This window comes from Pinus tabuliformis, chromosome 1_1 (genome assembly GCF_031772625.1).
Source record: "Pinus tabuliformis cultivar Carrire ecotype Pingquan chromosome 1_1, CPIR1, whole genome shotgun sequence".
Taxonomy (NCBI): Eukaryota; Viridiplantae; Streptophyta; class Pinopsida; order Pinales; family Pinaceae; genus Pinus; species Pinus tabuliformis.
In genome coordinates, this window is record NC_142297.1 from 852,449,407 (window position 1) to 852,476,473 (window position 27,067).

Genomic DNA, 27,067 nt, shown 5'->3' on the forward strand with positions numbered 1-27,067 from the left:
ATCAACGACATCGTCACCATATTGAAGATTGTGTACCTGCACAACTTAGATAGCAAGTACAACCAAAACTATAGAAGCATGAAGTTAGCCATATCAGAATTATAGAAGCATTTCAACCTTACATATATCAAATACCCAAACTTAAACAAGAAACACATATTCTTCAACATCTTGCTAGGGACTTTGTCATAAACCCTAGACTAGTTCATAACAACTTTCATTCCATCTAGGGTTTCAATGTTTCTTCAAAGGTATGACACACCCTACTACAACATATAGCAAACCCTAGAAACAATTCAAACAAATATAGATCTACAAGGCATCTAACAACTTTCAGAATTCATATGTTATATTTTCCACTAAGGTTTCATACAAATCCTAGATTTCATACAAGAGAATCAATCAAAACCAATCGCAACTTAATCAACATCATGACTAGCATCTACTAGGGTTTGATGTAAACCCTAGATTTCCATCTTCAAATTCTCAACAATCACTATATAGATTCATAAATTCTAGACGGTTATACATACTAGAGAATTTAACTACTACTAGGGTTTAGCTGCTAAACCCTAGATTTTCCAAACATCATCCTAGACCATCAAACTTTGACTAGGGCTTGTTTCCAAACCCTAGGACTCATGACCATTAACACTTAGGTCAACACATATATCTAGGAATTCATCAACATATCATAAGCACATCACATGACAGGCAATATTAAACTGTTAGACATATACCAACCTATACCAAGCTAGGGTTTCAACCAATGGACACATGCCTAAGGTTTCATTCCTAGGACTCTAAATACATAACAAGGGTTTTGCTTATAGACCCAACAAACCCTAAATATCTAGGGTTTCATAACATAGAAAAGCAAACCCTACTATTTTGAAAATTTCAAAGGTTCGGGATTTCAGACAAGCATCATTGAAGCCTAACAAGCTAGGTTTTTATGATCATACCGAAATCCCAAACATGACATCATCAACAAAAACTTCAAATAGTATTTCACAATAACCTTAAGCAGTTTTGAACATTGACATTAGCATACCCTTAGGTTAGAGTTTTTCAGAGAACCTGTCTAGAGTTCTATAAAATCAACTAAGAATATAAGTGTTGGGGGGGGGGGGGTGGGGGTAGATTTATCGAGAGATGAATCACCCTAAACAAGAATTTATATGATTTAATATAGTTGGACATAATGATGTTAGTAATAGTAATATATGAATAAACATTTATTATAAGGAAATCAATGTTTTGTAATTTAAAACATACCTTTGTTTCTTGACAAACCTTGTAGGGACTCCTTGAAGTGCCATGATATTTTGTACCTGTAACAAATACTTCTAGACAGAATATGAGATACCTAGAATATGATATTAGCTCTCAATCTATAATGGAGGATGGAAACCTTTATATGAAAGTCAAGTTTATCTCTCCTTCTAATTAATACTAAGATTTTACTTGGCATCCTAGATTGCTTTATAAATCCTAGAAGGTAAGGTTCAAGGTTCTTTTATCTAGGCTAGAATTATATGGACCATGAAAGCTTATAAATATTTGTACCTTGAGTTTTCATACCTTGAACTTCTTTAATTGAGAGATCAATGATTTATAGGACTTGATGCTCTCCTTGGAAACTGTAAACACATTGTTAGAAGACTAAAGCACAAAGATCACAATACTTACTTGTGTTAGAAGTTGTTCTCAATCTTGTTGAATGTTGTAGAGAAGGCTTGGAAGAAAATAGTTGATCACTCTCAATTTAATCCAAACTAGATCACTGTGACACTTGATCAAAAGCCTTTGAATATGTATCTCTTTCAGATTGTGAATTCATCAATCCTTATTCTCCGAATTTCTTCATTGTGATATATCTTCACTGTAATATCACCAAACTGATGTCACTGTGATAATGAAGTTGACGTGATAGCTTTCGAATTGAGGTTGCTGAAGTGACACTGAACTAAAATGGCACTCAAACTGTGATATGTAGTGGCACCGATTCATGTATCACCGAATCTGTGGAGGCATCAAACTGTAGTATACATAATATCGAACTGTGGAGACATAGATATCTTATCTGAGTTCCTTTATGACTGTGACTGCGATTTACACTGATCTTTTCACACCAATTCATCAAGTTGATTCGAATTTGACTCCTCTGTTACTTGATTTTTTACTGAAACTACTTTCCAACCTTTCTACTAAACTGGTTTTCTGAGGAAGCACTGAACTTGATCACTCATTTTCTGATTGTCTCACAAAGTATACCATAATTCATTACATCAGAATTTCCTTCTGAGTTTTTGTACTGAGCTTTCACTGCTCTTGTTTTTGAGATTGACCGAGCTTCTTTGTTGTGACATATTGGAACCTTGCATTGTCATTGTAACTGCCTTCAAACTTCAAACTGCCTTTTACTTTGACCATAGCTCTGATACCATGTTGGAAATCCATAGGTTTGGCAGTTAAAACAATTGCCCTTATTATGGCATTAACTTGTGATGTTTTCATTATAAGTGTTAGATCTTTTAATTATCTTTTCTTATCATCAAGATTAATGCCAAGCAACAAAAGAAGAGAATACAAGATATAGGCACACTGTTAGGGAAAACCCCCCTCGAAACCCAGTCACAAATTATTCGTTCAAAAAGATGAGACGACCATGACCCTTACAATCTAGACTCGAGACTACCTCCATCCACTAAATCAACCTTGCCATGTTTCAGTTCAATAGCTCCTGTAGCAGTCATTCTTCTTCTCACTTGCAATGGCAATGATCTCACTGTGATAGCATTAGCATTGAGACTGTGATACCAATACTTCATCACTGTACTAACATTGAGCCATTTTGTGGTAACACCGAGAGATATCCACTGTAGTATCAAAGGTCACTGAAATAAATTCATTGTAATAGTGCCGAAACTGTGATAGCACTGAAGAATGTCCACCGAAATGTGTCCTTTGAGATATTATCGAAGTGTATTTACTGTAATAGAAACGAAACTGTGGTAGCATCGAACAATCCACTGTGATTTCCGTATCTGTAATGACAAATATCCTTGTAATGACAACGAGCCTGTCCATCTGAAATAACACCGAACTAAAGTCATCTGATCTGTGATCTCCGAACTTATACTTCTGCGATTTATGCGAGTTTCTGTTATGTGTAATGCGAACACCTCAACCTAGTATATATAGTAGTTTTCCCATCATAAATGAGCCGACATGACCATGAAGAGATGCATCTTTGTTGTAGGCCAACATGAGTTTATTTTATGACAGTTCCTTTGAGGCCGACTTGAAGGAGTCTTTCAACAAGAAGGTGATTTCGATGGATGGAGGAGTCTTCACACATTTACTTTGACAATGACCTAAAGCCTACAATGGAGGCTTGACCTATACAAATGACCCAAGCATGAAAACCATGCTTTAATAAGTCAATTTCAATAATAATAAAATTCTTTTGACAAATGTATTACATTTTGACTTCAAGTACAATAATGACGACCGAACCTAGTTACATTTTCCAACAAGAACTAGTGTACATAAGAGCAGAGCTTTCCCAAGCACAATAGCTCATAACAATGATCATATAGTGAGAGCCCATTGCTCTATTATATAGAAGCCTGGGAGCCAATCCCAAGGCAATGGTGACAATCCCAAGACAAATGGGTGATAATCCCAATGTTCCTTCATGCAAATACAAATTTCCCAAGTGGCAACTCCATTTCTTCCTTAGAGCCCCATGCAATCTTTGATGAGGGAGCTCGAATTAGATGAGAGGACATGTGGGAGAGTTGTTGATTTGGGGTAGCATCGGATGTGCTCTAGCCACGAAATTTGGTGGAAAGGTTGGAGCACATGAGATCTCCAATACCCAGAAAGGGTTTGGGTAGATTCTAAATAGATTAGGAGATATTAAAATAATTGATATTTTTAATGGAGTCCCTAAGTCTAAACTTAGGGAAAATAAAATATTAATGTGTATTAATATGAATTTGTGTTAGAAAGGTCCAAAAGACATGGATCAAGCGAGATCTAATCTTAGCCGTTGATTAGGGACTTAATCTCAGCCGTTGAGATGTCAACAGGAAAAGTATAAGAGGAGGCTTGAAGGTCACTTGGAGAACACACCAGATGATCAGTCATTCTATTCTCTAGAGCGGGGTTCGCTAAGAGAGATAGAATTAGTGATTGGGAGAGCAGCGCAACAACTAAGGAGAGTGATGGAGAGCCAGAAAGGGCTCACGCAGGGCCATGCAGAGGCAGCCAAGTGCTGCATAGAGCACCAGAGAGGCCAGTGTGCTAACGCAGAGGCTACTAGAGCTGATGCAGGGCCTCCTGGGGCTGATGCAGGGCCTCCTGGGGCTGATGTAGGGCCAGCGTGAGACAGAGAGGCTGGTGCAGTCCAGATTGGGTAGATGCTGGGGTTGCAGGAACAGTTTTGTGCTGAGGAGTTGCCGGAAGGGTTCTCCTGGGTTTCAGCCAGGAGATTTCTCTCAAACTGTGAGGTATAACTGCTAAGGAAATTCTCTGTTGGATAGGTCAGTTTCGGCACCCAGATTGTACTCTGATATTGCTTAATAAGAAAACCCTCAAATAGTTGCATCGGTTTTCCCGCACTGGTTTTTTTCGGGGACATTGGTCCAAAAATAATGGTGTCATGTGGTGTGTTTGTTCTTGTTTCTTTTAGTTGCTGATCTGTAATATGTTGAGGATGCACTGGTGTTTATTTTCAGTATTTACTTTGTAAATAACTTGTAAAAGAATAATAACATGTAGGTAGGAATAAATCAGAAAAAGTGCATGAAGGGTTTCTAAACTAAGTAAAGTTAGAAACTTCAACATGGTATAAGAGTGTGATTGCAGATCATAAGAGGACTAAGGGACATCAGCCAAACGAAGCAATAGCAGCAGAAAACAATTGTCTTGAGGTGACATAAGCTGTTTCTAGCAGTGCAAAAGCCAAGGAGTGTGACACAGAGCCAACCAGGGCCACACAAAGGAAGCCGGGAGTTGCGCAGAGCCTCAGGAGGCCAACATTGTTGACGCAGAGGGCCAAAGGGCTGACGTAGGGCATCACAGGGCTGGCGCAGACCCATTCGGGGTGACGCAGGGCCAGTGTGAGGCATAGAGTGGCTGACGCAGTTCACAGAGAGGCAGTTGTTGGGGTCTAGAAGGCCATAGGAATATTGCAGAGTGGAGCTGGTGAGGTACTGTAGTCAGAACAGTACCTGACAGAGCAGGGCCAGAGGAGTTGTTATCGAGGGTTTCTAGCTGAGGAACCCGGATCAACAGTGCAATTGCACAAGACGATCAGAGTAGGGGGCATCTCGACTAGCAGCATGAGGATTTCTAGAAGGGAAATCAGGACTCAGAGGGAGTCCAGAAGAGAACTTCCAGACGAGAACTAGAGACTCAGAGGAGTCGAACAGAGAACTTCTAGGAGGGAAGTAGAGGAGCATCATGGCACTACACGGGGTAAGAGACGAGGATAAACTTGACAGAGCATCGAACTTCGCAGTCTGGAAGGTCATAATCTTATCAGTGCTTGACAAGAATTGTGTCAAGAACTTCGCCTTGAAGATGATAGCTATCCCAGTCGACCCAAATGATAATGACAAGTACGAAGAGGCGATGGCGAGGGCAAAGTGCATTATCCTTGATGGGGTCAAGGATCATGTGGTACCACATATAGCCGAGAAGAAAACGACAGTTGAGATGTGGGAGGCTCTCAAGAACTTGTACCAGCATACTTCTGTGCAGAGAAGAATGTTGCTTGAGAACCAGATGAGGTCGTATCAGATGAAGACGGGTCAAACGATTGCCTCCTTCCTCGAAGGACTCATCCAGAGCATCCTGGGCAGAGGGACTCTCCTACCTTGGGACGAGATGTGGTCAACTCTTCGCTAAGAAGAGATCAGATGACAGTCAAAGACAGGTAGCAGCAGCAAAGGGATCAAGGTCAAGCAGGAGGAGGAGGATGTGGCCCTAGCATTTGAGGGAAAACAGGAGAAGTGGAAGAAGAAAGATCTCTCCAAGATCAAGTGCTTCCACTGTGGGTAGATGGGTCATTATGCGACCCAGTGCCCAAGGAAGAAGAGTAAGGGAGAGTCTTCCAAGACTAAGGCAACGCCAACACAAGCAGAGAAGGAAGTTTTAACAGACGATGACTGTGCCATGAGTGCACACGCCACTTGAGTGGAAGTGGGGAGACATCAAGCTGTAGTTAGGTGGACTACAGGCGATGGGGGGCAGGATCCTTGAGGTAGCCAGCCTCTTGGATTAGACCTTGCTACGGGAGCCCCGACGAGGAGGAGCAGGACTGGCTGAGTGGGAAGAGACGGATGCGGATGGAACAACAGAGAGAGCTATAGTGCAGGAGTCCTGAGACAACGCAAGGCTAGCAGGCTGCAGCAGTGTGAGAGGCACAGGAGTGTTGCACCAGCGGAGGAAGGCACAAAGAGGTGTGCAACAGTGTGAGATGTAGGGAGTTGTTGCAGCAGTGCAGAGGTCAGAGAGAGGGAGCACTTGTCAGCGGCAGAGGGACCTTCAGCATCGGAGGGTGTTTCTAGCCCAACAGGGAGGTCAGTTGGGAGATCAGTTACTTATGAGTAACTGAGTTGTAGTGCAGCAGTGGGCAACACGATGCGACATGATGAGAGGAGGTGCAGTGCGGATGCGGTGTTGGGAGAAAGGACCAGCAACAACACGGATGCAGAGGGAGCTGCCGTACAGATGCAACAGTGGCAGTGGCAGAACCATGGGCAACAATACAGGATGCATCAGTGCAGAGGATGTTGGGCAGGAAGGCCTAGCATCAACACAGGTATCGCTGCTCGATGATCAGAGTAATACTCAGTGAGGAGTATTGTTAGAGCACAGTCCTCGCTAAGAGGGAGTGTTGATTTGGGGTAGCATCGAATGTGCTCTAGCCACGAAATTTGGTGGAAAGGTTGGGGCACATGAGATCTCCAATACCCATAAAGGGTTTGGGTAGATTCTAAACAGATCAGGAGATATTAAAATAATTAATATTTTTAATGGAGTCCCTAAGTCTAAACTTAGGGAAAATAAAATATTAATGTGTATTAATATGAATCTGTGTTAGAATGGTCCAAAGGACATGGATCAAGCCAGATCTAATCTTAGCCGTTGATTAGGGACTTAATCTCTGTTGTTGAGATGTCAACAAGAAAAGTATAAGAGGAGGCTTGAGGGTCACTTAGAGAACACACCAGATGATCAGTCATTCTATTCTCTGGAGCAGGGTTTGCTAAGAGAGATAGAATCAGTGATCGGGAGAGCATTTGAGGGGCATTGAGTACAGAGAAGCAGAGAAGGCAGAGATTGTGCTGGGAGAGCAGCACAACAGCTAAGGAGAGTGATGGAGAGCCAGAAAGGGCTCACGCAGGGCCATGCAGAGGCAGCCAAGTGCTTCGTAGAGCACCAGAGATGCCAGCGTGCTGACGCAGAGGCTCCCAGAGCTGACGCAGGGCCTCCTGGGGCTGACGCCGGCCAAGAAAGGCTGATGCAGGGCCAGCGTGAGAGAGAGAGGGGCTGACGCAATCTAGATTGGGCAAACGCTGGGGTTGCAGGAGTAGTTTTCTGCTAGGAGCTACCGAAAGGGTTTTTCGGGGTTTCAGATAGGAGATTTCTCTCAAACTGTGAGGTATAGCTGCTAAGGAAATTCTCCGTTGGGTAGGCCAATTTCGACACCCAGATTGTACTCTGATATTGCTTAATAAGAAAACCCTCAGATAGCTGCACCTGTTTTCCCGCATTGGTTTTTTCCAAGGACATTGGTCCAAAAATAATGGTGTCATGTGGTGTGTTTGTTCCTGTTTCTTTTAGTTGCTGATTTGTAATATGTTGAGCATGCATTGGTGTTTATTTTCAGTATTTACTTTGTAAATAACTTGTTAAAGAATACTAACAAGTAGGTAAGAATAAATCAAAAAAAGTGCATGAAGGGTTTTTAAACTAAGTAAAGTTAGAAACTTCAACAAGAGTGAAGTGGAGTGGTAGGAGACCTCTCTCCACGTCACTCAAGTGAACTCTAATCCAATCTCAAGTCAACTCATGATATCTCCTTGAAGCACGAGTTAACTTCCTCAAATCATGGATCTTGTCACTGGAACTCGTCGTTTTCTCCACAAAAAATCCGATTTGCTTGATTTGTGGCTTATGTGGAGTCCACATCACTTGGTAACTCAACTTTGACCTTTAGATGAATTTCCACTTCATTTTCACATCATTTGAGGATGTGTGGATATTTATTTTTCTCCATTTATTTAATTGCTGGGCTAATTTGTTGCCACATTTTCCACAAGACTTATGAAAAATGGGTTTTGAGGGTCTAGAACTTATTTTTGACCCCTCAAAGTTTGTCAGTAGAAAGTTGAGGGTGAGAGGTGTAATTTTGAGCACATATACCCCATACAACTTCTCTAGACATCACTTATTACAATTTACTTTCAGATTTTATTCAAATTTTCACCATGTGGGAAATTAAAAAAATTAAAAAAATGACCCTTAGACCTAATCAAATTCCATGAAAATTTATGACTGATCTAGTTTGGTAATATACAATGGCTCTAGACACTAGGACTCATCCAAGGCCTTGGCTTCAAGCCGTAATTCGGCTTTGGGGTTATGCTTGGAGGAAAAAACTCAATTAATTATTAAGTATGTGTAATGATATAATAATTAACCAAGTGAAAAAAACCTCCCAAAGTAAATTCACTTGATGACAAGGTCCCAAGTTACCTAGGCATGTTACATGACTCAACTTCTTCATACTAGCATCACTTTCCCCACAGGGCTTGTGGAATCTGAGTACAACAAAAGAAGATGAGAAGAAATAGAGTTGAAAAACTCTGGTGATATGATGATCTCAAATGGTACATGAAGCCTTTGATACATCCTTGGGCATGGAGTCTTCAAAACTCTTTGGGTACACTTCTGTGGTCAACACTTCTCATTGTTGTGGTCATCTCAACCTTTACATATTATAAATGGGTTTCTAAGAGTCATTCAAGTCCATTTCTTCCACCAACCCAAGCTCAAGCATTGTGAAAACAATGAGATAGTAGTGACTCAGATTGGGTACTAGATGTTTGAATACATTCCTACTCAACCACCTTTTAATCTGAAATATGATTTAATCTCTTTACAGAACAAGAGTGTTTTGCAGTGGTTTACAACACAGCAGTAAAAATCTGCACAACCTATTGAGAAGAGAATGCTTTTTAAGTTTAAACATTATTGTCATTGACAAGAAATGTGGGGAATAAAAGCTGCTATAGAGACAGTTTTTTGTTTCATAGAGCATTCATGGAATTATTTCAAATTGAAAATAGTTACGCTTAAGTTACCTAAAGCTAAATTTCATTTTGCTCATGTCTAGGGGCAAATAATGGAATGCCTCTCTGCCCTTTTCTACATTGCCTGAGCTTTCAATAATTGCAAAGTGTAAGGGCTGTGCTTAATACTATATAGAATAGTCTGATATGCTTATAAGCATCTACAAATAATTATGGTGAATTTGGGGGTGTTCTCTAGCTGTCCCAGGGACCAGTGCAACGTATATGTCAACAGCTCAATAATACAAGACGATCAATGAAGGGAGTCAATTCAAGACACAAAAGGGAATGGAACCTGAGAAAGAAAACTAGCATTTGATTATAACTCCAGTGCCAGTCATCAAGGCTCGTGTTGTTTTATGCGGAAATGCAATTTAATGTAGTGCAGTAAATAAATCAACGTACTTTTTCATATAAAAATATAGTACCTTTTTTGTGAATGATCCTCCAATATGGAAGAACTTTATCTCACCAACAATACTTCACTATACAGCTTTGATATAGCTCTAGAACAACAAATACACATATCAAGATAGAGAAATTTGGAGTAAGATATGTACGTTGTTACAGTTATAGAGTAAGGAATTTGGAGTAAAATATGCAAGTCATTACAGTTATAGAGAAAGGAAGCTCACTTTGGAGAGAAAATTGCATTAAAAAATTGTGGAAATGTATCCCATTTCATGATATTTATATAATATCAATGATCTAAGGAGGTGTTATTACTTAAACCTCCTACTCCAAGTTAACCTGTTCTCATATGTTATTACAGTTATAGAAAAAGAGAGAAATTTGGAGTAAAATATCCAAATCATTACAGTTATAGAGAAAGGAAGCTCACTTTGGAGAGAAAATTGCATGAAAAAATTGTGGAAATGTATCCCATTTCATGATATTTATATAATATCAATGATTTAAGGAGGTGTTATTACTTAAACCTCCTAATTCAAGTTAACCTTTTTTCATATGTTATATATTTCATTGCTATTTGCAAGGCGGCTTGCACAAGTGTTAGCTTCATCCTGCATTCTAAGTTTAAGTTGGCCTGTTCTCTCTTGAATGATGCCTTTCCTCTAGTAATATTTTTTCATTTCTTGAGGAATTATGGCTGACACACTTCCCTTACGACCTTGGATGCTAGGAGTATCCCCCGCTCCTACATCCCCTTCAGGATCATACAGCTGGACCTTCTAATGATCCCAGAGGACTCTGACAGCAAGCCAGTGCCCAGTTCACTCCCCTCAGCCTCGGCCATCAGACCCAAGAGACCTTGACATTATTAGCTTCAATGACAGATCTCTCTCTCTCTCTCTCTCTCTCTTTTTCTTGACAGGTTCTTGAGTTGTCCACTTTTCCGCTCTTGGTCAAACTCACTTAGTATTTTGTATCACCATACCTTTGTCACAGATATACACGTGTTTTGAGGCTTTATTATTGCAGGTTTCTTTCTTTATGTTACTTTCAGCATTCTCTAGGAGCTGCACTTGTACTCCCACATTGTATTCATACTGGCTGTATTCTTGAGTCCCATTGACCTACTTTTGTGGTCATTCATCGAACATTTGTAAAATTATTCTATCTTATCTTATAGAACCAGTTCATTATTTTAGTTCTTCAGAGGTGATTAAATATTCTTTGATCTCTAATAATATTATATTCAAATCATTTTCTAGAAGTTTCTGAACAGAAAACACAACTATATTTTTTGATTTTTGTGGATAAATTGTATCTATTGACTAGATGTTATGAAGATGCTATAACCATTGATAATATTCTGGATCAGAAAGCTATCACATTCAACTGCATATTTTCAAATGATGAAGGTTCTTAGGACAGATTTCAGTCTCTAAAATCCTCTTTCAAATTTTCATTTCTTCTTAACAGAGCCAGACAATGGAGATGATGTATGGCGTTATTGCAGAGGCTCTGAACGATGCAGGATTGGCAGATAGTCAACATCCACAAGATTATTTGAATTTTTACTGCCTTGGAAATAGGGAACCAAAGTTTGGGAGTGAGCCACCTTCAACAAACTCACCAGCCGAAAACAGCCTCCAGGTACTAATTCCATGTGTATGCAGTCAATTGATTGAGAATTTTATCAATCTATTCTGTCCTTTTGTGTCCCGTACATATTTAATGCCTGTTTTCAACTTACTTTTTCTTTTGTCTGTTAAAACTTAAATGTTGAATTTACAAAGAAACATTATCAAATCTAAAGAAAAAAGTATCCTTAGTTTAGATCTATAGGCAACATCAGAAAGCATAGCTAATGCATCATGTTTGTGTTTACAGTGTTTGATTGTTGTGTTGGTGAGGTTCTCTGAAACTGTCACTTTAGGACATGTTTAATTCTATTGGTGTATATAATTCTCCTCATATAATGTACTCTCGTTTCTTCTGCCAGTTACATATGCTTTATTCTTGACCAAAAGATTGCATGTGTGGGAAAGATTTATGTTTGATCGTCATTAGAATTATGTGTTTGTCCATGATGGATTGCCCTTATGTTTGACTCCTAATTACAAATATTACCTTGACCAGAGGCACCTTTTAAAACTGTGAGGCTATCAAATATAGTCACTTAGAGAAGGCTTTAGGCAATATACCAACTTGGCACCATATAATCTCCTCTTCAATGTTGATTTAGCTTTAGTTGTGGCCAAGGCTGACCTTACTTTTTAATCATTGGTATTGTGTATTAGTATGTTCCCAGGGTTTGGCTGAAAGCTGAACTATTCAATAGTCATTTATTATATTCCTAGCTGCTAAGTTGCATGATATGAGGAAACAGGTACGAGTTTCTGAATGGAAACATTCTGGAAATGGGACCCCTCAAAAATGTAGAAATGGAGAAATGTGTGTATCTATATATATATATATATAGCGAGAGAGAGAGAGAGAGAGAGAGAGAGAGAGAGAGATCTATCTTATAAATAGCTCATTATAGTGAAATTTTGAAAGAAAGCCTTACAAATAGATTTGATCCTTTAGGGACATCAGTCAACACCATTCAATTCCGATGAAACTGCCTAATCCAAGCCTTAAAATATAGTAGGAAAACTTAGCATGCCTAATCAATGATTTTGGCTTGATTAAAAGGTACATTTTTGCTAAGGCCATGATAGAGGAGTTCAAAAAATAGCACAACAAACATTGGCGCACATAAAGGTCTTGGCGCTCTTGATTAAATGCTGATCCCATACGCTCATATATGGTAGTATCCAATGAAAATGCTGCAATCCTTCCAACCGTAAAAGCTTGAACATTGTTCTGTCTGCTGAATTTTGAATAGAATATGAACTTCTATTTTCTCCGTATGATGTTTGATGAGGTTGGAACTTGGAACCACTCTCAAACATCCTCAAACAATTTAATGGTAATGTTAAATTTTTAACAAAAAGGATAAATAATGAAAAATAAAGGAAATGTGAACTTTTAGTAGTCATTAAACACTTTTGGAAACACTGTATGGATGGATAATTGTATGACCAGGAAATGCATTTCAGGCCATATGATACATGTATAACACACATGGGACATGTGTGTACAGCTTGAAATGTGTTTCCAAGCTGTACCACATGCTTTTCTGCATGGAAATGTATGGGGTACAACTCTCCCTTCTGTGTTTTTTGCAACATAGTGAAGGTGGTTAACTGTAAAGTTTTGTAGATGTTCTATGCTAAGAGCAATTTCACTTTTCTCACAGCAATCATACAAGTAGATAAGCAAAATGCAGATAGAACATATAAGCAGATCTTACAGAAGACAAATCAGAAACAAGAAAAATGTATGTGTTTGTTTCGACGGTCAACAGGATGCTTCAACCAGCAAAGTCTCCTTTGGTCAGCCAGCCCAACATGTGTCACAACAACCCTCCAACCAGTAGATGAGTCAACCCAAGTCAGTTCTACAAAAGTCAACGCTGTCCTGAAAAGTCAACGCAGGGGCAGCAAGCTAAAAGTCAACGCATCAGCAAAACGGTCAACCCTTTGACCTCGATTTTTGTGCCAGGTAGTATGGCCTTAAAAAATCGAACCTCCCACAAGTTTTCAGCTTGTTTGGACCAAGCGTTGACCAAAGTAAACGCTGGTCAAACTTCTGCGAAACCCTAGCAGCAGAAACCCTAGCAGTAGAAAAATCCTCTTCGTCCTTCCCACGTGTGGCTGAAATTCGTCCTCCAGGTAGCTCGTACTTTTAGGATGAGAGAGGAAGATGTGAGTTGTGTTGTGATCAAATTCTCTCCAACTTTTCCTGTATATATATATCCATCAATGAGGGTGTGTGACACATCTGTTGGGCATGTGAGCCTACATTACAAAACTGGCTGACCTTTGCACATATAATTTATTAAGAATAATAAATTCAAAATATAAGTTCTGCTCATCGGATTAAGACTATTTTTATATGGATTTTACACCTCTCAGAAAGAGGAACCCAACAAAAATATTTGCCTCTTAATCTGAGCATCAGAACATGGAGTTTGGACCTAGTTGTCCAAATTTAACACTCCCTCTCAACTAGGGAGAACTCCATCTATTAGTGCAATTAACATCGTGAGTCATCCCGCCGAAACTTGCTTTGCTGGCTTCTTTATTTTAGAACAGAAGTGGGTCAGTCACAAAGACATCATTCCCCGACTGACATAATCAGTCCAGAGGTCCCAGACCTCACAAATCTTGATCCCAGATCAAGTGGTTGGACCATGCCATCCTAGATAGAGAGTACGACAATCTCTGATGCGTCCATCAGTCTTTGCTAATAGTCTCTAGCTTTTCCACACCTCATTGGCCAAATGAGAGGTACTTCCCATGAGCCCTGAACTCAATGGGTAGGATGCATACGGGGCACAGATTAAATGAGTGGCGAACCAGCTCAATAATCACAAGGGTAGGGCAGAAGCATTATGAGTGCTTATAGCTCCGAGAAGCTATCCCCAAAGCCCCCCAGAGCTCCCAGAGCTCATCGTCCAACAGGACCCACATCATAGGGTCTTTCCACGACACCAAGACTCTCACGGAAGGTTAGGAACTTGACCTTCCCCAGGGGCTTAGTGAGAATATCCGCGACCTGCTCATCAGTTCCTATATGATCGAGCCTTACGGTGCCTCGCTGTACCATATCCCGGATAAAGTGGTACCTGATATCAATATGCTTGGATCGGTCGTGGAACACAGGATTCTCAGTCATACGAATCCCACTCTGATTATCACAGAGTATTACAGTGGTATCTAGCACATGTTGGAACAGCTCACTAAAGAGCTTCCTCAACCAAACTGCTTCACAACAGGCCATACTAGCAGCAATGTATTCGGCCTCCGCGGTGCTCAAAGCCACCGACTTCTGCTTCCTGCTCATCCATGAGATCGAAGCAGAACCAAGATTGAAACAGCATCCAGATGTGCTCTTACGATCCACCACACTGCCAGCCCAATCGGCATCAGTATATCCTCGGAGTATCACACTCCCGGCAGTGTATCTCAGCCCATGGTTTATCGTGCCCCGAAGATATCTCAAAAGATTCTTGGCAACAACCCAGTGAAAATGATGAGGCTCAACCATCTGTTGACTCAAAGTATTCACTGCAAAACATATGTCCGGACGGGTGTTCACTAAGAACATCAAAGCTCCTATGAGTTGACGATACTCAGTAGGATTGGCCAAGATAGGCCCAGCAGCGCTGCCACTCAACTTCTTAAAGTTGAGTTCCATTGGTGTCGACACGGACTTACAGTCGACCATCCCAAATCTTTCCAGAAGCTTCACAATATACTTTCCTTGAGAAAGGAAAATCTCTCCAGGTCTCTGCCAGACCTCCAGGCCTAGGAAATAGTGCATCAGTCCTAGGTCTTTCATCTCGAACTCAATAGCAAGCTCCCTCTTACATTAATGAATGAGAGGGTCATCACCTGTCAGGAAGAGGTCGTCCACATACAGCACTAGAATGAGAGGCTTTCCTTCCTCAACCTTAAAGTAAAGGTTTGGATCAGCATTGCTTCGAGTGAAGCCCAGCTTCATCAAGTAACTATCCATCCTCTCATACCAAGCTCTGGGTGCTTGCTTTAACCCATAGAGGGCTTTCTTCAACCTGCAGACATAAGTGTCTCAATCTTGAACTTCAAATCCCAGAGGTTGTTTTACATACACCTCTTCCTTTATTGCACCATGCAGAAAAGCGGTCTTGACATCCATCTGATGAAGACTCCATCCTTGCATAGCAGCAAGGGCTATGATGGATCGGATGGTGGTATATCGAGCCACAGGTGCAAATATATCGTCATAGTCAATTCCTTCCTTTTGAGAGAAGCCACAGGCAACAAATCTTGCCTTAAACTTTTCAGCACTCCCATCAGATCCATGTTTAATCTTGTAGAGCCATTTAGCGGTGACAACAGATTTGTCCTTCGGTCTCGGGACCACATCCCAGACATCATTCTTCATAATAGCCTCATATTCTTCATGCATAGCATCCTTCCAGACTTGATGCTTGATGGCTTCTTCAAAAGATCCAGGTTCAGATTGTATAATAGTACTCATGGCAGCTAGATACCCTTGGTATCTACACGGCTTCTTGCTTTCTCGGAATGTTCCCCTTGGGGCAGCATGACCCTCAGCATCTTCGAGGGTGTCCCTGAGCCATGATGGCCTCTTTCCTAGAGAAGGGGAAGGATCAATAGGGTCCATTGGCCCTTCAACATCAGGCATAGTCTCATCTTGGGGTTCTTCCAAATTTCCAGGTCTTTCTTCATGGTTTTCTTCAGATCTAGGAAGATCTACTACTTTCTTCAGGGAAGCATCTTCGTCAAAAGTGACATCATGGCTTATCTCTACTTCCCTTTGACCAGGTACATAGACTCTATATGCCTTAGAAGTCTCACTGTAGCCCACAAACATTCCTTTCTTCCCAGTAGCATCCAGCTTACTTCTCTTTTCTTTCGGCACATGAAAATAGACAGGACATCCAAAAATTCTAAAATGTGAGACATCAGGTTTCTTACCAGAGAAAACCTCTTCGGGAGTTTTGGAGTCCAAAGCGGAATGAGGGCATCGGTTTTGAATGTACACAACAGTATTTGCAGCTTCTCCCCACAGAAACTTTGGAAGACCCTGGTCACATAGCATGGCACGGGCAGCTTCCACAATAGTCCTATTCTTGCGTTCAGCAACACCATTCTGCTCAGGAGTATATGCAGTGGTAGTCTCCCTCTTAATGCCAGCTTCTCTGCAAAAGTCTTTGAACTCATTTGACTCATATTCAGTGTCATTGTCAGTCCTCAAAATCTTGATCTTCTTTCCGGTCATATTTTCCACCAAGGCTTTGAAGGTACGGAACCACATGAAAGCCTCATCCTTCTTCTTCAAGAAGTATATCCAGGTTTTGCGAGAGAAGTCATCAGTAAATGTCATATAGTAAGAACATCCCCCCAGGGATGTTACATGCAATATACCAGAAAGATCAGAATGGACCAGTTTCAATATCTCAGATGTCTTTGTGACACTTGAGGGGAAAGGTCCCCTTGTATGTTTTCCTTCAGCACAGCCCTTACATACACCTTTATGATTATTTCCAAAATCAGGCATCCCTGTCACCACCTTCCTTGCTTCGGGAAGAGCCTTGTAATGAAGGTGTCCAAATCTTCGGTGCCATAGTTCGGTTTGACGGATAGTATCACAAGTCATAGCTCCCAACGGACTCCCTCCAACCTGGTAGAGTGTACCAACTCTAAAACCAATTGAGATAGCTTCCTTGAAGCTCTTCTTCCACATGAGTACCTTTCCATCAGAGAAAGTTACATTGAATCCTTTGTCTTCCATGGCAGATACAGACACAAGGTTCTTCTTCAATTTGGGTACATAGAGTACATCTTGTAGATGGAGGACTTGTCCTTGAGACAAGTGGAGGGTCACAGTCCCGGTCCCTTTCACAGGATAAGTGGCATTATCCCCAAGGATAATTTCTAGATTAGTATCCCTTTCAACCATGTCAGAAAGTGCTTCCTTGAATCCGGTGATGTGTCTTGAGGCACCACTATCGATTAGCCAGACATCCATAGTGTCGGGCGGAGATGCAGCTGAGAGAGCAGATATTAGAATATACTCATTTCTTTTATCAACAACATTAGACTCCTCATACCTGGTATTTCTGGTCCTTTTAGAAGGTGGATGGTTTCCTTCAAAGTGAGCCTTCCTCTTTCCTTTGGATTTGTCATTTCTTTGATTCCCATTCCTTCGGTTGTTGTTGTTGTCGTCACTATCGGGAGAATTCTTCTGGAAGGGGCATTCTCTAGCATAGTGTCCAGTCCTATGGAAGGTGAAACATTTACCCTTCTTCTTTTGAGTCTTAGTCCTTCCTTTGTCCTTGGAACCACCAGAGTTCTTCTTTCGGGAATGAGCAACATAGGCAGCATTTCTTTCATTATCAAATTCCTTCATCCTTGTTTCTTCTTGCATACATCTAGACAGAAGCTCATCAAAGTTAGGGATGGTATTATTGTTGAGAATGGTAGTTGTGAATACTTGCCATTCATATGGAAGTCCTCCAAGTGTGGTGAGAACCATCTCACGATCAGCTATTGTCTCCCCAATAGCTAGCAGATTATTCCTGGTTTCGGTCAACTTCATAAAGAAAGTTTGAATAGACTCGTCTCCGCCCTTCTTCATATTCTTCAACTTGTTCTTGAGGAATAGCACTTGGTTCACATTGTTTACTCGGAACATAAGTATCAGTTTGTCATACATCTCCTTGGATGTGCCTAGTTCAGATATGTAGGCAACCAGACTCTTATTTATGGATTCCTTGATCAACAGTTTTGCTCTGATTTCTCCCTTCTTATACTTGTGTTTAACAGCAGCAGAGGCATTTGATGGAGGTTCTTGAATCTTCCCTGTCACATGATCTAGGAGATCATGATCTTCTAATTTGAGATCTAATAACATCTTCCAGGCATGGAAGTCATCACTTCCAGTCAGCTTGTCATTCTCCCTGAATTCAAGCTTAGAGGAATCCATTTCCTTCGATGATGATTGCTATAGATAGAGTTTGTCTTCACCTCAGCTCCGATACCATGTAAAGTTTTGTAGATGTTCTATGCTAAGAGCAATTTCACTTTTCTCACAGCAATCATACAAGTAGATAAGCAAAATGCAGATAGAACATATAAGTAGATCTTACAGAAGACAAATCAGAAACAAGAAAAATGTATGTGTTTGTTTCGGCGGTCAACAGGATGCTTCAACCAGCAAAGTCTCCTTTGGTCAGCCAGCCCAACATGTGTCACAACAACCCTCCAACCAGTAGATGAGTCAACCCAAGTCAGTTCTACAAAAGTCAACGCTGTCCTGAAAAGTCAACGCAGGGGCAGCAAGCTAAAAGTCAACGCAGCAGCAAAACGGTCAACCCTTTGACCTCGATTTTTGTGCCAAGTAGTATGGCCTTCAAAAATCGAACCTCCCACAAGTTTTCAGCTTGTTTGGACCAAGCGTTGACCAAAGTCAACGCTGGTCAAACTTCTGCGAAACCCTAGCAGCAGAAACCCTAGCAGCAGAAAAATCCTCTTCGTCCTTCCCACGTGTGGCTGAAATTCGTCCTCCAGGTAGCTCGTACTTTTAGGATGAGAGAGGAAGATGTGAGTTGTGTTGTGATCAAATTCTCTCCAACTTTTCCTGTATATATATATCCATCAATGAGGGTGTGTGACACATCTGTTGGGCATGTGAGCCTACATTACAAAACTGGCTGACCTTTGCAGATATAATTTATTAAGAATAATAAATTCAAAATATAAGTTCTGCTCATCGGATTAAGACTATTTTTATATGGATTTTACACCTCTCAGAAAGAGGAATCCAACAAAAATATTAGCCTCTTAATCTGAGCATCAGAACATGGAGTTTGGACCTAGTTGTCCAAATTTAACATTAACACTGACCTAGTTATTTGGGCCCATAATCCCTCTCGGGGAGGGTGCTCTGCTCTACTCATTCATTTAGCCTATGAGCACCATAGCTAGAATTGTGCTCTCTTTGATGGTTTGATCTATTTTTTAAGGGTTATCTTTCAAGAATTGTCTTTTAGTGTTCTTGGGTGATTTCTCTTTAAAGGTGCTCTTGTTGGTTTCTTTTATTGTGGATTGGTGCAAAATTATCTTTCTCCTAGTGCTGGCTTACCTTCTCAGTGTAGGTGGTTTAGGGTTTTCTGGTTGGTTCCATTCAATCATTTCTCCCTATTATGAATCTCATCACGATATCATAGCATGCGTGAATTTCTCTTACTCTTTAGCATTGTCCTCTTGGGTTCTATAGTGTTTTATGGGGCATAAACCTTCCTTTAAAGGATAGCGCTCTTTAGGCTTTTCCTAGGGTCATTCTTGTTAGCTTTTTGGGTAACTCCAAAATTGTTTTCCCTTAGCACTACTCCTTTGGTGATGCTTCAAGGACATATGGATGTCTCAATTTAGTTGCATGCTTTATCTTGGTTAGAGTGCTACCATAGATCCTTACCTCGGAGGTTGTTTCTTCAATCGACATGATGACCAACCCATTGGGTGCAGATAATAGGGGAATCAATTTCTTTTTTAGAGGAGGTACCTATCTAAGACTAGTGCTAGGAACTCGGAGAAGGGCACTTGGCCCTAGGAGCTTGGGACCATGTGGTAGTGAACTTGGAGGTTGGACACTTGACTTAGGTTGCTTCGGTTGAGGAGCATACTTCATGGAGGTTGGTGATGGACATAAACACATATGTTGAGGAGCATTAGAGCTTAGTGACCACGTTGGCACATGTGAGAGGACGTGGCACATAGAAGAAGAGGGATGCACTTAGGGAGTGACCCCGGGAGTGCACTCCCGCAATTTTTTTTTCGCTCCCTAGCTTTTCTTCACAATTTTTTTCACAAAGATGTTCCAAACACAATTTTTTTGAAAGAAACAAGAATTTTTGAGTAGGACAACCTTATATTCAAGCCTATGGCCCTAGTATTGATATGCAATTCATGGTAATGCTAAATTCTCCTTTATCTTTCATTTTCACTTAAATTTTTAACATTACCATGAAATGAGTCAGGATGTTTGAGAGTGGTTTTGACCTCATTGGATTTCACATGGAGAAAGTAGAATTTTAGATCTCAATCAAAATCCAGTAGACTTGTTAGTTTTTCAAGATTTCAGGATTGTGGGGATTGTAATGTTTCCATTGGATTTTGTCATGTATTAGGGTATGGAACTCATATTTAATCAAAACCACCAAGCCCTCTATGTACCTTGATGTTAGTGACATTGGTTGTCAAACTCCTCTATCATGAGCCTACTAAAAATGTACCCATCACTCAAACAAAATCTTGACTTGACATGCTATGTTTTTTTCTATCTTATGTTAATTTTTAGAGGTTGATATTAATGAAAAAGATCCCAAGATAGGCAATGATTTTGATGATATGTAAGTATTTTTCGTAGCATGATTTTTTTGGATGCTAGAGACCATCTAGAGCTTGTTTGTTGATGTAATTTCAGTTCAAAGATGGATTGCGCTTGATGCTATTTTGGTTATGTGCACCCTTACATGCTATATAAATGAGAACTTGTAATTTGTGGACCTGTGGTGGATGAAGATTATAGCTACTAGATGATTGATTTTATATGGTTTAATCCATGTTTTTATGCCTTTTATAACTCATTCATCATTCTACATTCTTTTGTTGACATATATGCATCATTCTAAATTCGCTCCCAACTCAAAAGATTTTGAAAATTGTCACTCCTCGCCCCTGCTTTTTCTTTTGCTCCTGCTTCGAAGCAGCCTAGATGAGAACACTTAGATAGTGGCCCATCATGGAAGAGGTTTCATTGGACTAATAACCTGTTGAAAGTGCACCATCTCGGAGGAGGGGTGTTGAGCCAAGGATTATCATCATTGGTGGGAATTTCACTTTGGGGGTTGGTTAAAGCCCTAGTTTGAGACACTGTGAAAATTCTTGAACTGCAACAACTGGAAATTATTCTTCTAACTTAACACTTTATTTGTCTTCTGTAATTATTATTACGACAAATAACAAATATTTCACACTACAATTCTTCACGAAATAAAATATGTCAGGGAAATAAAAATAGGAATTGAGAAATAGATGCACACACGACTAAAATGACACCGTTGTTTTTTGGACAATTGTCCTCGGAAAAGCACCAAAGGGAGAACCAATGCAGCAGATGAGGGTTTTATTATTATGTTGCAAATATAGAGAATTACAACTAATACACACTGTTGGGCTGGGAATGTGCACGACTTGCTGGAGAAAATTCGTCCTGCCTTCGGAACACCTCTAGATCGCTGTCTTGCCTCTCTCTGCCTCTTGAAACAATTCGTTAGGCCTCTTAAGACTAGATCTGAGCTCTAGCTGCTGAATCGATATTCCTTCTGGTAACTCGCACTAGTAAACTGAGCAACTCGTACTGTAGAATGAGGCCTCCCTGCTAGATATTCAACCTTCCTTCCCTGACTCTGGAAACTAGAAAACCTCCTGAGAATTTCTCCAGAAATTCTCACTCTACGAACCCTTGCTACTCTCTCTCTCTTGGCTCAAACTGCATCCTCACTGAATACCGCGAATGTGGAATTCAAACTGCCTTGCTCACAAATTGTACACTGTGTCTTCTCCAAGCCCCTTCGACTTGCTCTTATAATCTCTCGTTGGAGCATCAATAACCAAGACCTAATTATGGTCGATGGCTCAGATCATCTTAGACTCCATCAAGTGACTTTTCTGGAAGTCTCTAGAGCAAAATCAATCTCCTCAATTAATACCCATTAATTAATCAATTTTCCTAAGTTAAACTTAGGACATTTTTAATTATTGATCGATTAATTTAATTGAGGGCTTCTAAATGTTTTCTCTCGAAACCTTTTCTGGCTTTTGGAGATCTCATGTTCCATAGCTTCTCTGACACCATAGAGATTAGAACCCCTGTCTAATGCTATCATATCCATCAAAAAATAACACTCCCTCTTAGCGAGGAAGGTGTTCTCCACACTCCACTATCCATTCTACTCATCTATCCTGATGAACATCCTGTAGCTGGAGTGTCATACGCTGCTGATGTCTAACATCTATTATACCTCCTTTATTCACATCTCAATTGATTTGACTCCATGTCATTGGAAATCACAATGAAGAATTCAATTTGGCAAACATCATCCATCATGCTACTGCGTGTTATCGCTTGCTGCCTACACCTACTAGTTAGGGAGAAAAACCCTTAACCCTGTTAGAAAATCAGAAAGGCAGAAAGATTTTCTCTTGATAATTACTTGTGATGTTCTTGTTATCATGATTCTTTGTATCATCCTTCTTCAGTTCATCAAGCAATTACCAAAGTAATAACACATAAAATAATGGACACCAGATGTAGGCACTATGCCAGGGCAAAACCCACCTCGAGGGGAAAACCTAGTCAAGAAAACTCTTCCTTTCAATAATATTCTTTGAGACTCTTCTGTTAGTTTTTGGTAGCATCGGATGTGCTCTAGCCATGAAAATTGGTGGAGAGGCTAAGGCACATGAGTTCTAAAGAACCCAGAAACCGTTTGGTGAAATTCCACCCGGATTGTATTTTATTAAAATAATTAATATTTTTAATGGGGTTCCTAATTCTAAACTTAGAAAAATTAAAGTATTAATGGGTATTAATCAAAATATGGGTGAGAATGATCTAGAAGGCAGATCAAGTCAAGTTTTAATCTTAGCAGTTGATTAGAGACTTAATCTCGGCCGTTGAAGTCTCAACGAGAAAAGTATAAGGAGGCTTGGGGTTCATTTAGAAACACACACAAGAGAGAACAAAATGATTTGGAGTTCGATTTTTGGGGCTAGGAAGTTGAGAATTTGAACTGAGTGATCAGTTGTAGCAGAGGGATAGGGATAGTTCGGGAGTATTGACAGAGAGGCAGAGAGAATCTTATGGAGGCAGCGCAACAACCAGGAGGACTGACGCTGGGCCAATCTGGGGCCACGCAGGCTTGACGCATAGCTAGAAGCGCTAGCACAGAAGCTGAAGTTGCCCTCCACGCAAAAAGGTGGAACTGCCGGGGAACTGTCAGAACAACCGGGAAAGATGACGTAGTGGGAAGAAGAGACAGTGCAAAGTTGACGCAAAGCTTGTAGGGCCGACGCAGGGCCAACGCAGAGGTAGCTGGGGTTAGCCAATTTTGCTGCCGGATTAGCTGGAATCTGTTAGGTGAAGTGAGGTAAAACTCACTTAGTTTTCCGCCATTGTATTTTCTCTGTCACTGGATTTCCAGAAGGGCATCCAACATTTGTATTTAGAATCATTGCTTAATAATAGAAACCCTCAGAGTTGTTGCATCTGTTTTCCCGCATTGGGTTTTTCTGAGGACTATTTTGTCCAAAAATAACTGTGTCATGTCACCTGTGTATCTTGTTCTTTGCTCAGTTTTCTGTTTCATGTATTCAAATATTAAAGAAGTGTAGGCTGCATGAGTAATTTTCTTCAGTATTCAGAGAATAACTTGATAATGTATATTAAAATCAAGTAGGTGAAGTAGATTCAAATTTGCTGCAGTAAGGGTTCCTTGAGGATTAGAAATTTTCACATTGTATCAGAGCATTTATTTTGAAACAGGAAGAGCAGATGCAGTGCTGAGCAAAGAGGCCAAAAACTTCACTTGGCAGCAATTCGAATCCCCTTGAAGGGATTGCACAGTCCTTGCCGGGAAGCAGAGAGTCCGAGGAAATCTCTCTCTGAGAGAGCCGATAGAGAGGTATGATTTCCAGCTCGTGAGTTTGTAGAGGCAGAGGGAGTGATGCAGAGCCTCAGTGTAGTGCTTGAAGGACGCAGTTTCTGCTGGGGCAAAAATCTGTTGGGAAAGAGCGAAGATGCATAGAAAGGAAATTTTCTCCTCAGATAACTTTTCTCGCCAAAAGTTCAAATTTCTCACTTGTCGGGCAGCATTGCTGAGCAATGACGAGCAGTGACTAGAAGAGTCAATTCGACATTTTGGGTGAGATGGCATCGCATGGGCTCAGAGATCAGGACAGGTTGGAAGGAGCTTCCAACTATGTCATATGGAAGACCAGAATCTTAGCTGTTCTGGAGGAGTATGATCTCGAAGCCTACGTCAAGAGTGTTGTGGCTGTTCCCGCTGACAATGATCAGAAGAAGTACAAGGCTGAGTAGGGGAAGGCGAAGAGGTTCATACTTGATGGAGTTCGAGATCATGTGGTCTCACACTTGCAGGGCAAAGATACAACCCGAGAGATGTGGGAAGCTTTGTCTTCACTGTATGAAGGTTCTTCCAAACAACGGAAGATGTACTTAGAACAAAAGTTGCAGCAGACATTGATGCAGAAGGGAGAAGGGGTTAACTCCTATCTTCAACGTCTTCAGGACACCAGAGACTAGCTTGCTGCAGTGGGGTCTACTCCTTAGTCTATTGTGATGGTAAGGACGACCCTGAATGGAGTCTCAGATGAATGGCAAGTCTTCATCCAAAGTATATTGGGCAGGGAAAGACTACCTTCATGGGAGGAGATGTGGGCAGCCCTTCAATAGGAGGAATTAAGGAGAGATCTGGTTAAGGTCAACCTCAATGGCAATAGTGGGAGTGGCACGAAGACCAAGGAGGAGGAGGAGAACACAACTTTAGCATCAAAGGGACAACAAAAGCAGAAGCAGAAAGACATTTCGAAGTTGAAATGTTTCAGATGTGGTGAGATGGGTCACTTTGCATCCTAGTGTCCTTTGAAGCAAAATGATAAGGATGAGAAACATGATCCTAAGGCTGCTCCAACAAAAATTGACGAAGATGAGTTTGCCATGAGTGCCCATGCATCTCCAGGAGGGAAATGGGGCGATATTGAGCTATAGTCGGGAGGACTACATGCGGGCAGGACCCTTGAGGAGTCCACCTCATGGATTAATTCCTTGCTACGGGAGCCCGAGATTTAGGAGTAATGAGATGGACTTAGTGTCAGATGATACAGTGGATTGTTTGGAGAGATAGATGTAGTACACTGAGACTAGGGACTGATCAACGCAGAGCAAGGTTGGCAACAGTGCAGAAGTCAGCAGCAGCGCAGAAGATTCAGAGGGTCAGAGACTAATAGCAGTGAGATTCCAACATTCATGGTATTATGCTGAACACAGTTAGTTCAGAAATTTTGGATGCTTTTTCATTGCTGAACAACAACAATTGGAAAATGACGCAATGCAGAGCTAATAGTGGCAATGTTAGCAACATATGCAGAGGAAGCTGTAGTACAGACACAACAGTGGCAGTGGTAGTGTCATGGGCAACAATACTGTAGCAGCAACAACACAATGTTGGTGGCAGCAACAGTGTAGAAAGGAGATGCTTCAGAAACAGAGCAACATGCAGTTGGACATTGTTGTAGAGCACCTTCCTCGCCAAGCGGGAGTGTTAGTTTTTGGTAGCATCGGATGTGCTCTAGCCATGAAAATTGGCGGAGAGGCTAAGGCACATGAGTTCTAAAGAACCCGTAAACCGTTTGGTGAAATTCCACCTGGATTGTATTTTATTAAAATAATTAATATTTTTAATGGGGTTCTTAAGTCTAAACTTAGGAAAATTAAAATATTAGTGGGTATTAATCAAAATATGGGTGAGAATGATCTAGAAGGTGGATCAAGTCAAGTTTTAATCTTAGCCGTTGATTAGAGACTTAATCTCGGCTGTTGAAGTTTCAACAAGAAAAGTATAAGAAGGAGGCTTGGGGTTCATTTAGAAACACACACATGAGAGAACAAATTGATCTGGAGTTCGATTTCTGGGGCTAGGAAGCTGAGAATTCAAACTGAGTGATCAATTGCAGCAGAGGGACAGGGATAGTTAGGGAGTACTGACAGAGAGGTGGAGATAAGCTTGTGGAGGCAACGCAACATCCAAGAGGATTGACACTGGGCCAATCTGGGCCCACACAGTCCTGACGCAGAGCCAGAAGGGCCAACGCAGATGCTGAAGCTGCCCTCCACGCAACAAGCTGGAACTGCCGGAATAGTTGGGAAAGCTGACGCAGTGGGCAAAAGAGACAACGCAGAGCTGACACAGAGCCTGTAGGGCTGACGTAGGGCCAGCACAGAGGTAGCGGAGGTTAGTCAGTTTTGCTGCCGGATCAACTGGAATTTGCCGGGTGAAGTGAGGTAAAACTCACTCAGTTTTCCACCATTATATTTTCAATTTTTCTCTGTCACTGGATTGCCGGGAGGGCATCCAACATTTGTATTCAGAATTACTTCTTAATAATAGAAAACCCTCAGAGCTACTGCACCGGTTTTCCCGCATTGGGTTTTTCTGGGGACTATTTTGTCCAAAAATAACTGTGTCCTATGTATCTTGTTCTTTGCTCAATTTCTGTTTCATGTATTCATATATTAAAGAAGAGTAGGCTGCAGAAGTAATTCGCTTTAGTATTTAGAGAATACCTTGATAATCTATATTAAAATCAAGTAGGTGAAGTAGATTCAGATTTGCTGTAGTAACGGTTCCTTGAGGATTAGGAATTTTCACATCTTCACCCTAGACAAAGACCAAACCTTCCCTCCACACCAAGTCAGCCTCCTAGATCTTCGACCTCCTTTCCAGCAACTTTGACTAGGCAGCAGCTTCCGACATCAGGCAACTTCCAACATCAGTGAAACTTGGAAGACTTCGATCTCCCAATCTA

The 27,067-nt window shown here is 41.0% G+C and overlaps 1 protein-coding gene across 3 annotated transcripts in view; it reads left to right on the top strand.

The window, feature by feature from the left end:
• LOC149216949 (phospholipase D delta-like) overlaps positions 1–27,067 on the top strand; it is a 130,931-nt gene that overhangs the window by 69,634 nt on the left and 34,230 nt on the right. For all 3 annotated transcript variants that reach the window (XM_089392865.1, XM_089392864.1, XM_089392863.1), the window contains one exon: positions 11,259–11,432. In XM_089392865.1, coding sequence (XP_089248991.1) covers positions 11,259–11,432 — 174 coding nt within the window. The remainder of the gene's footprint in view (positions 1–11,258; positions 11,433–27,067) is intronic.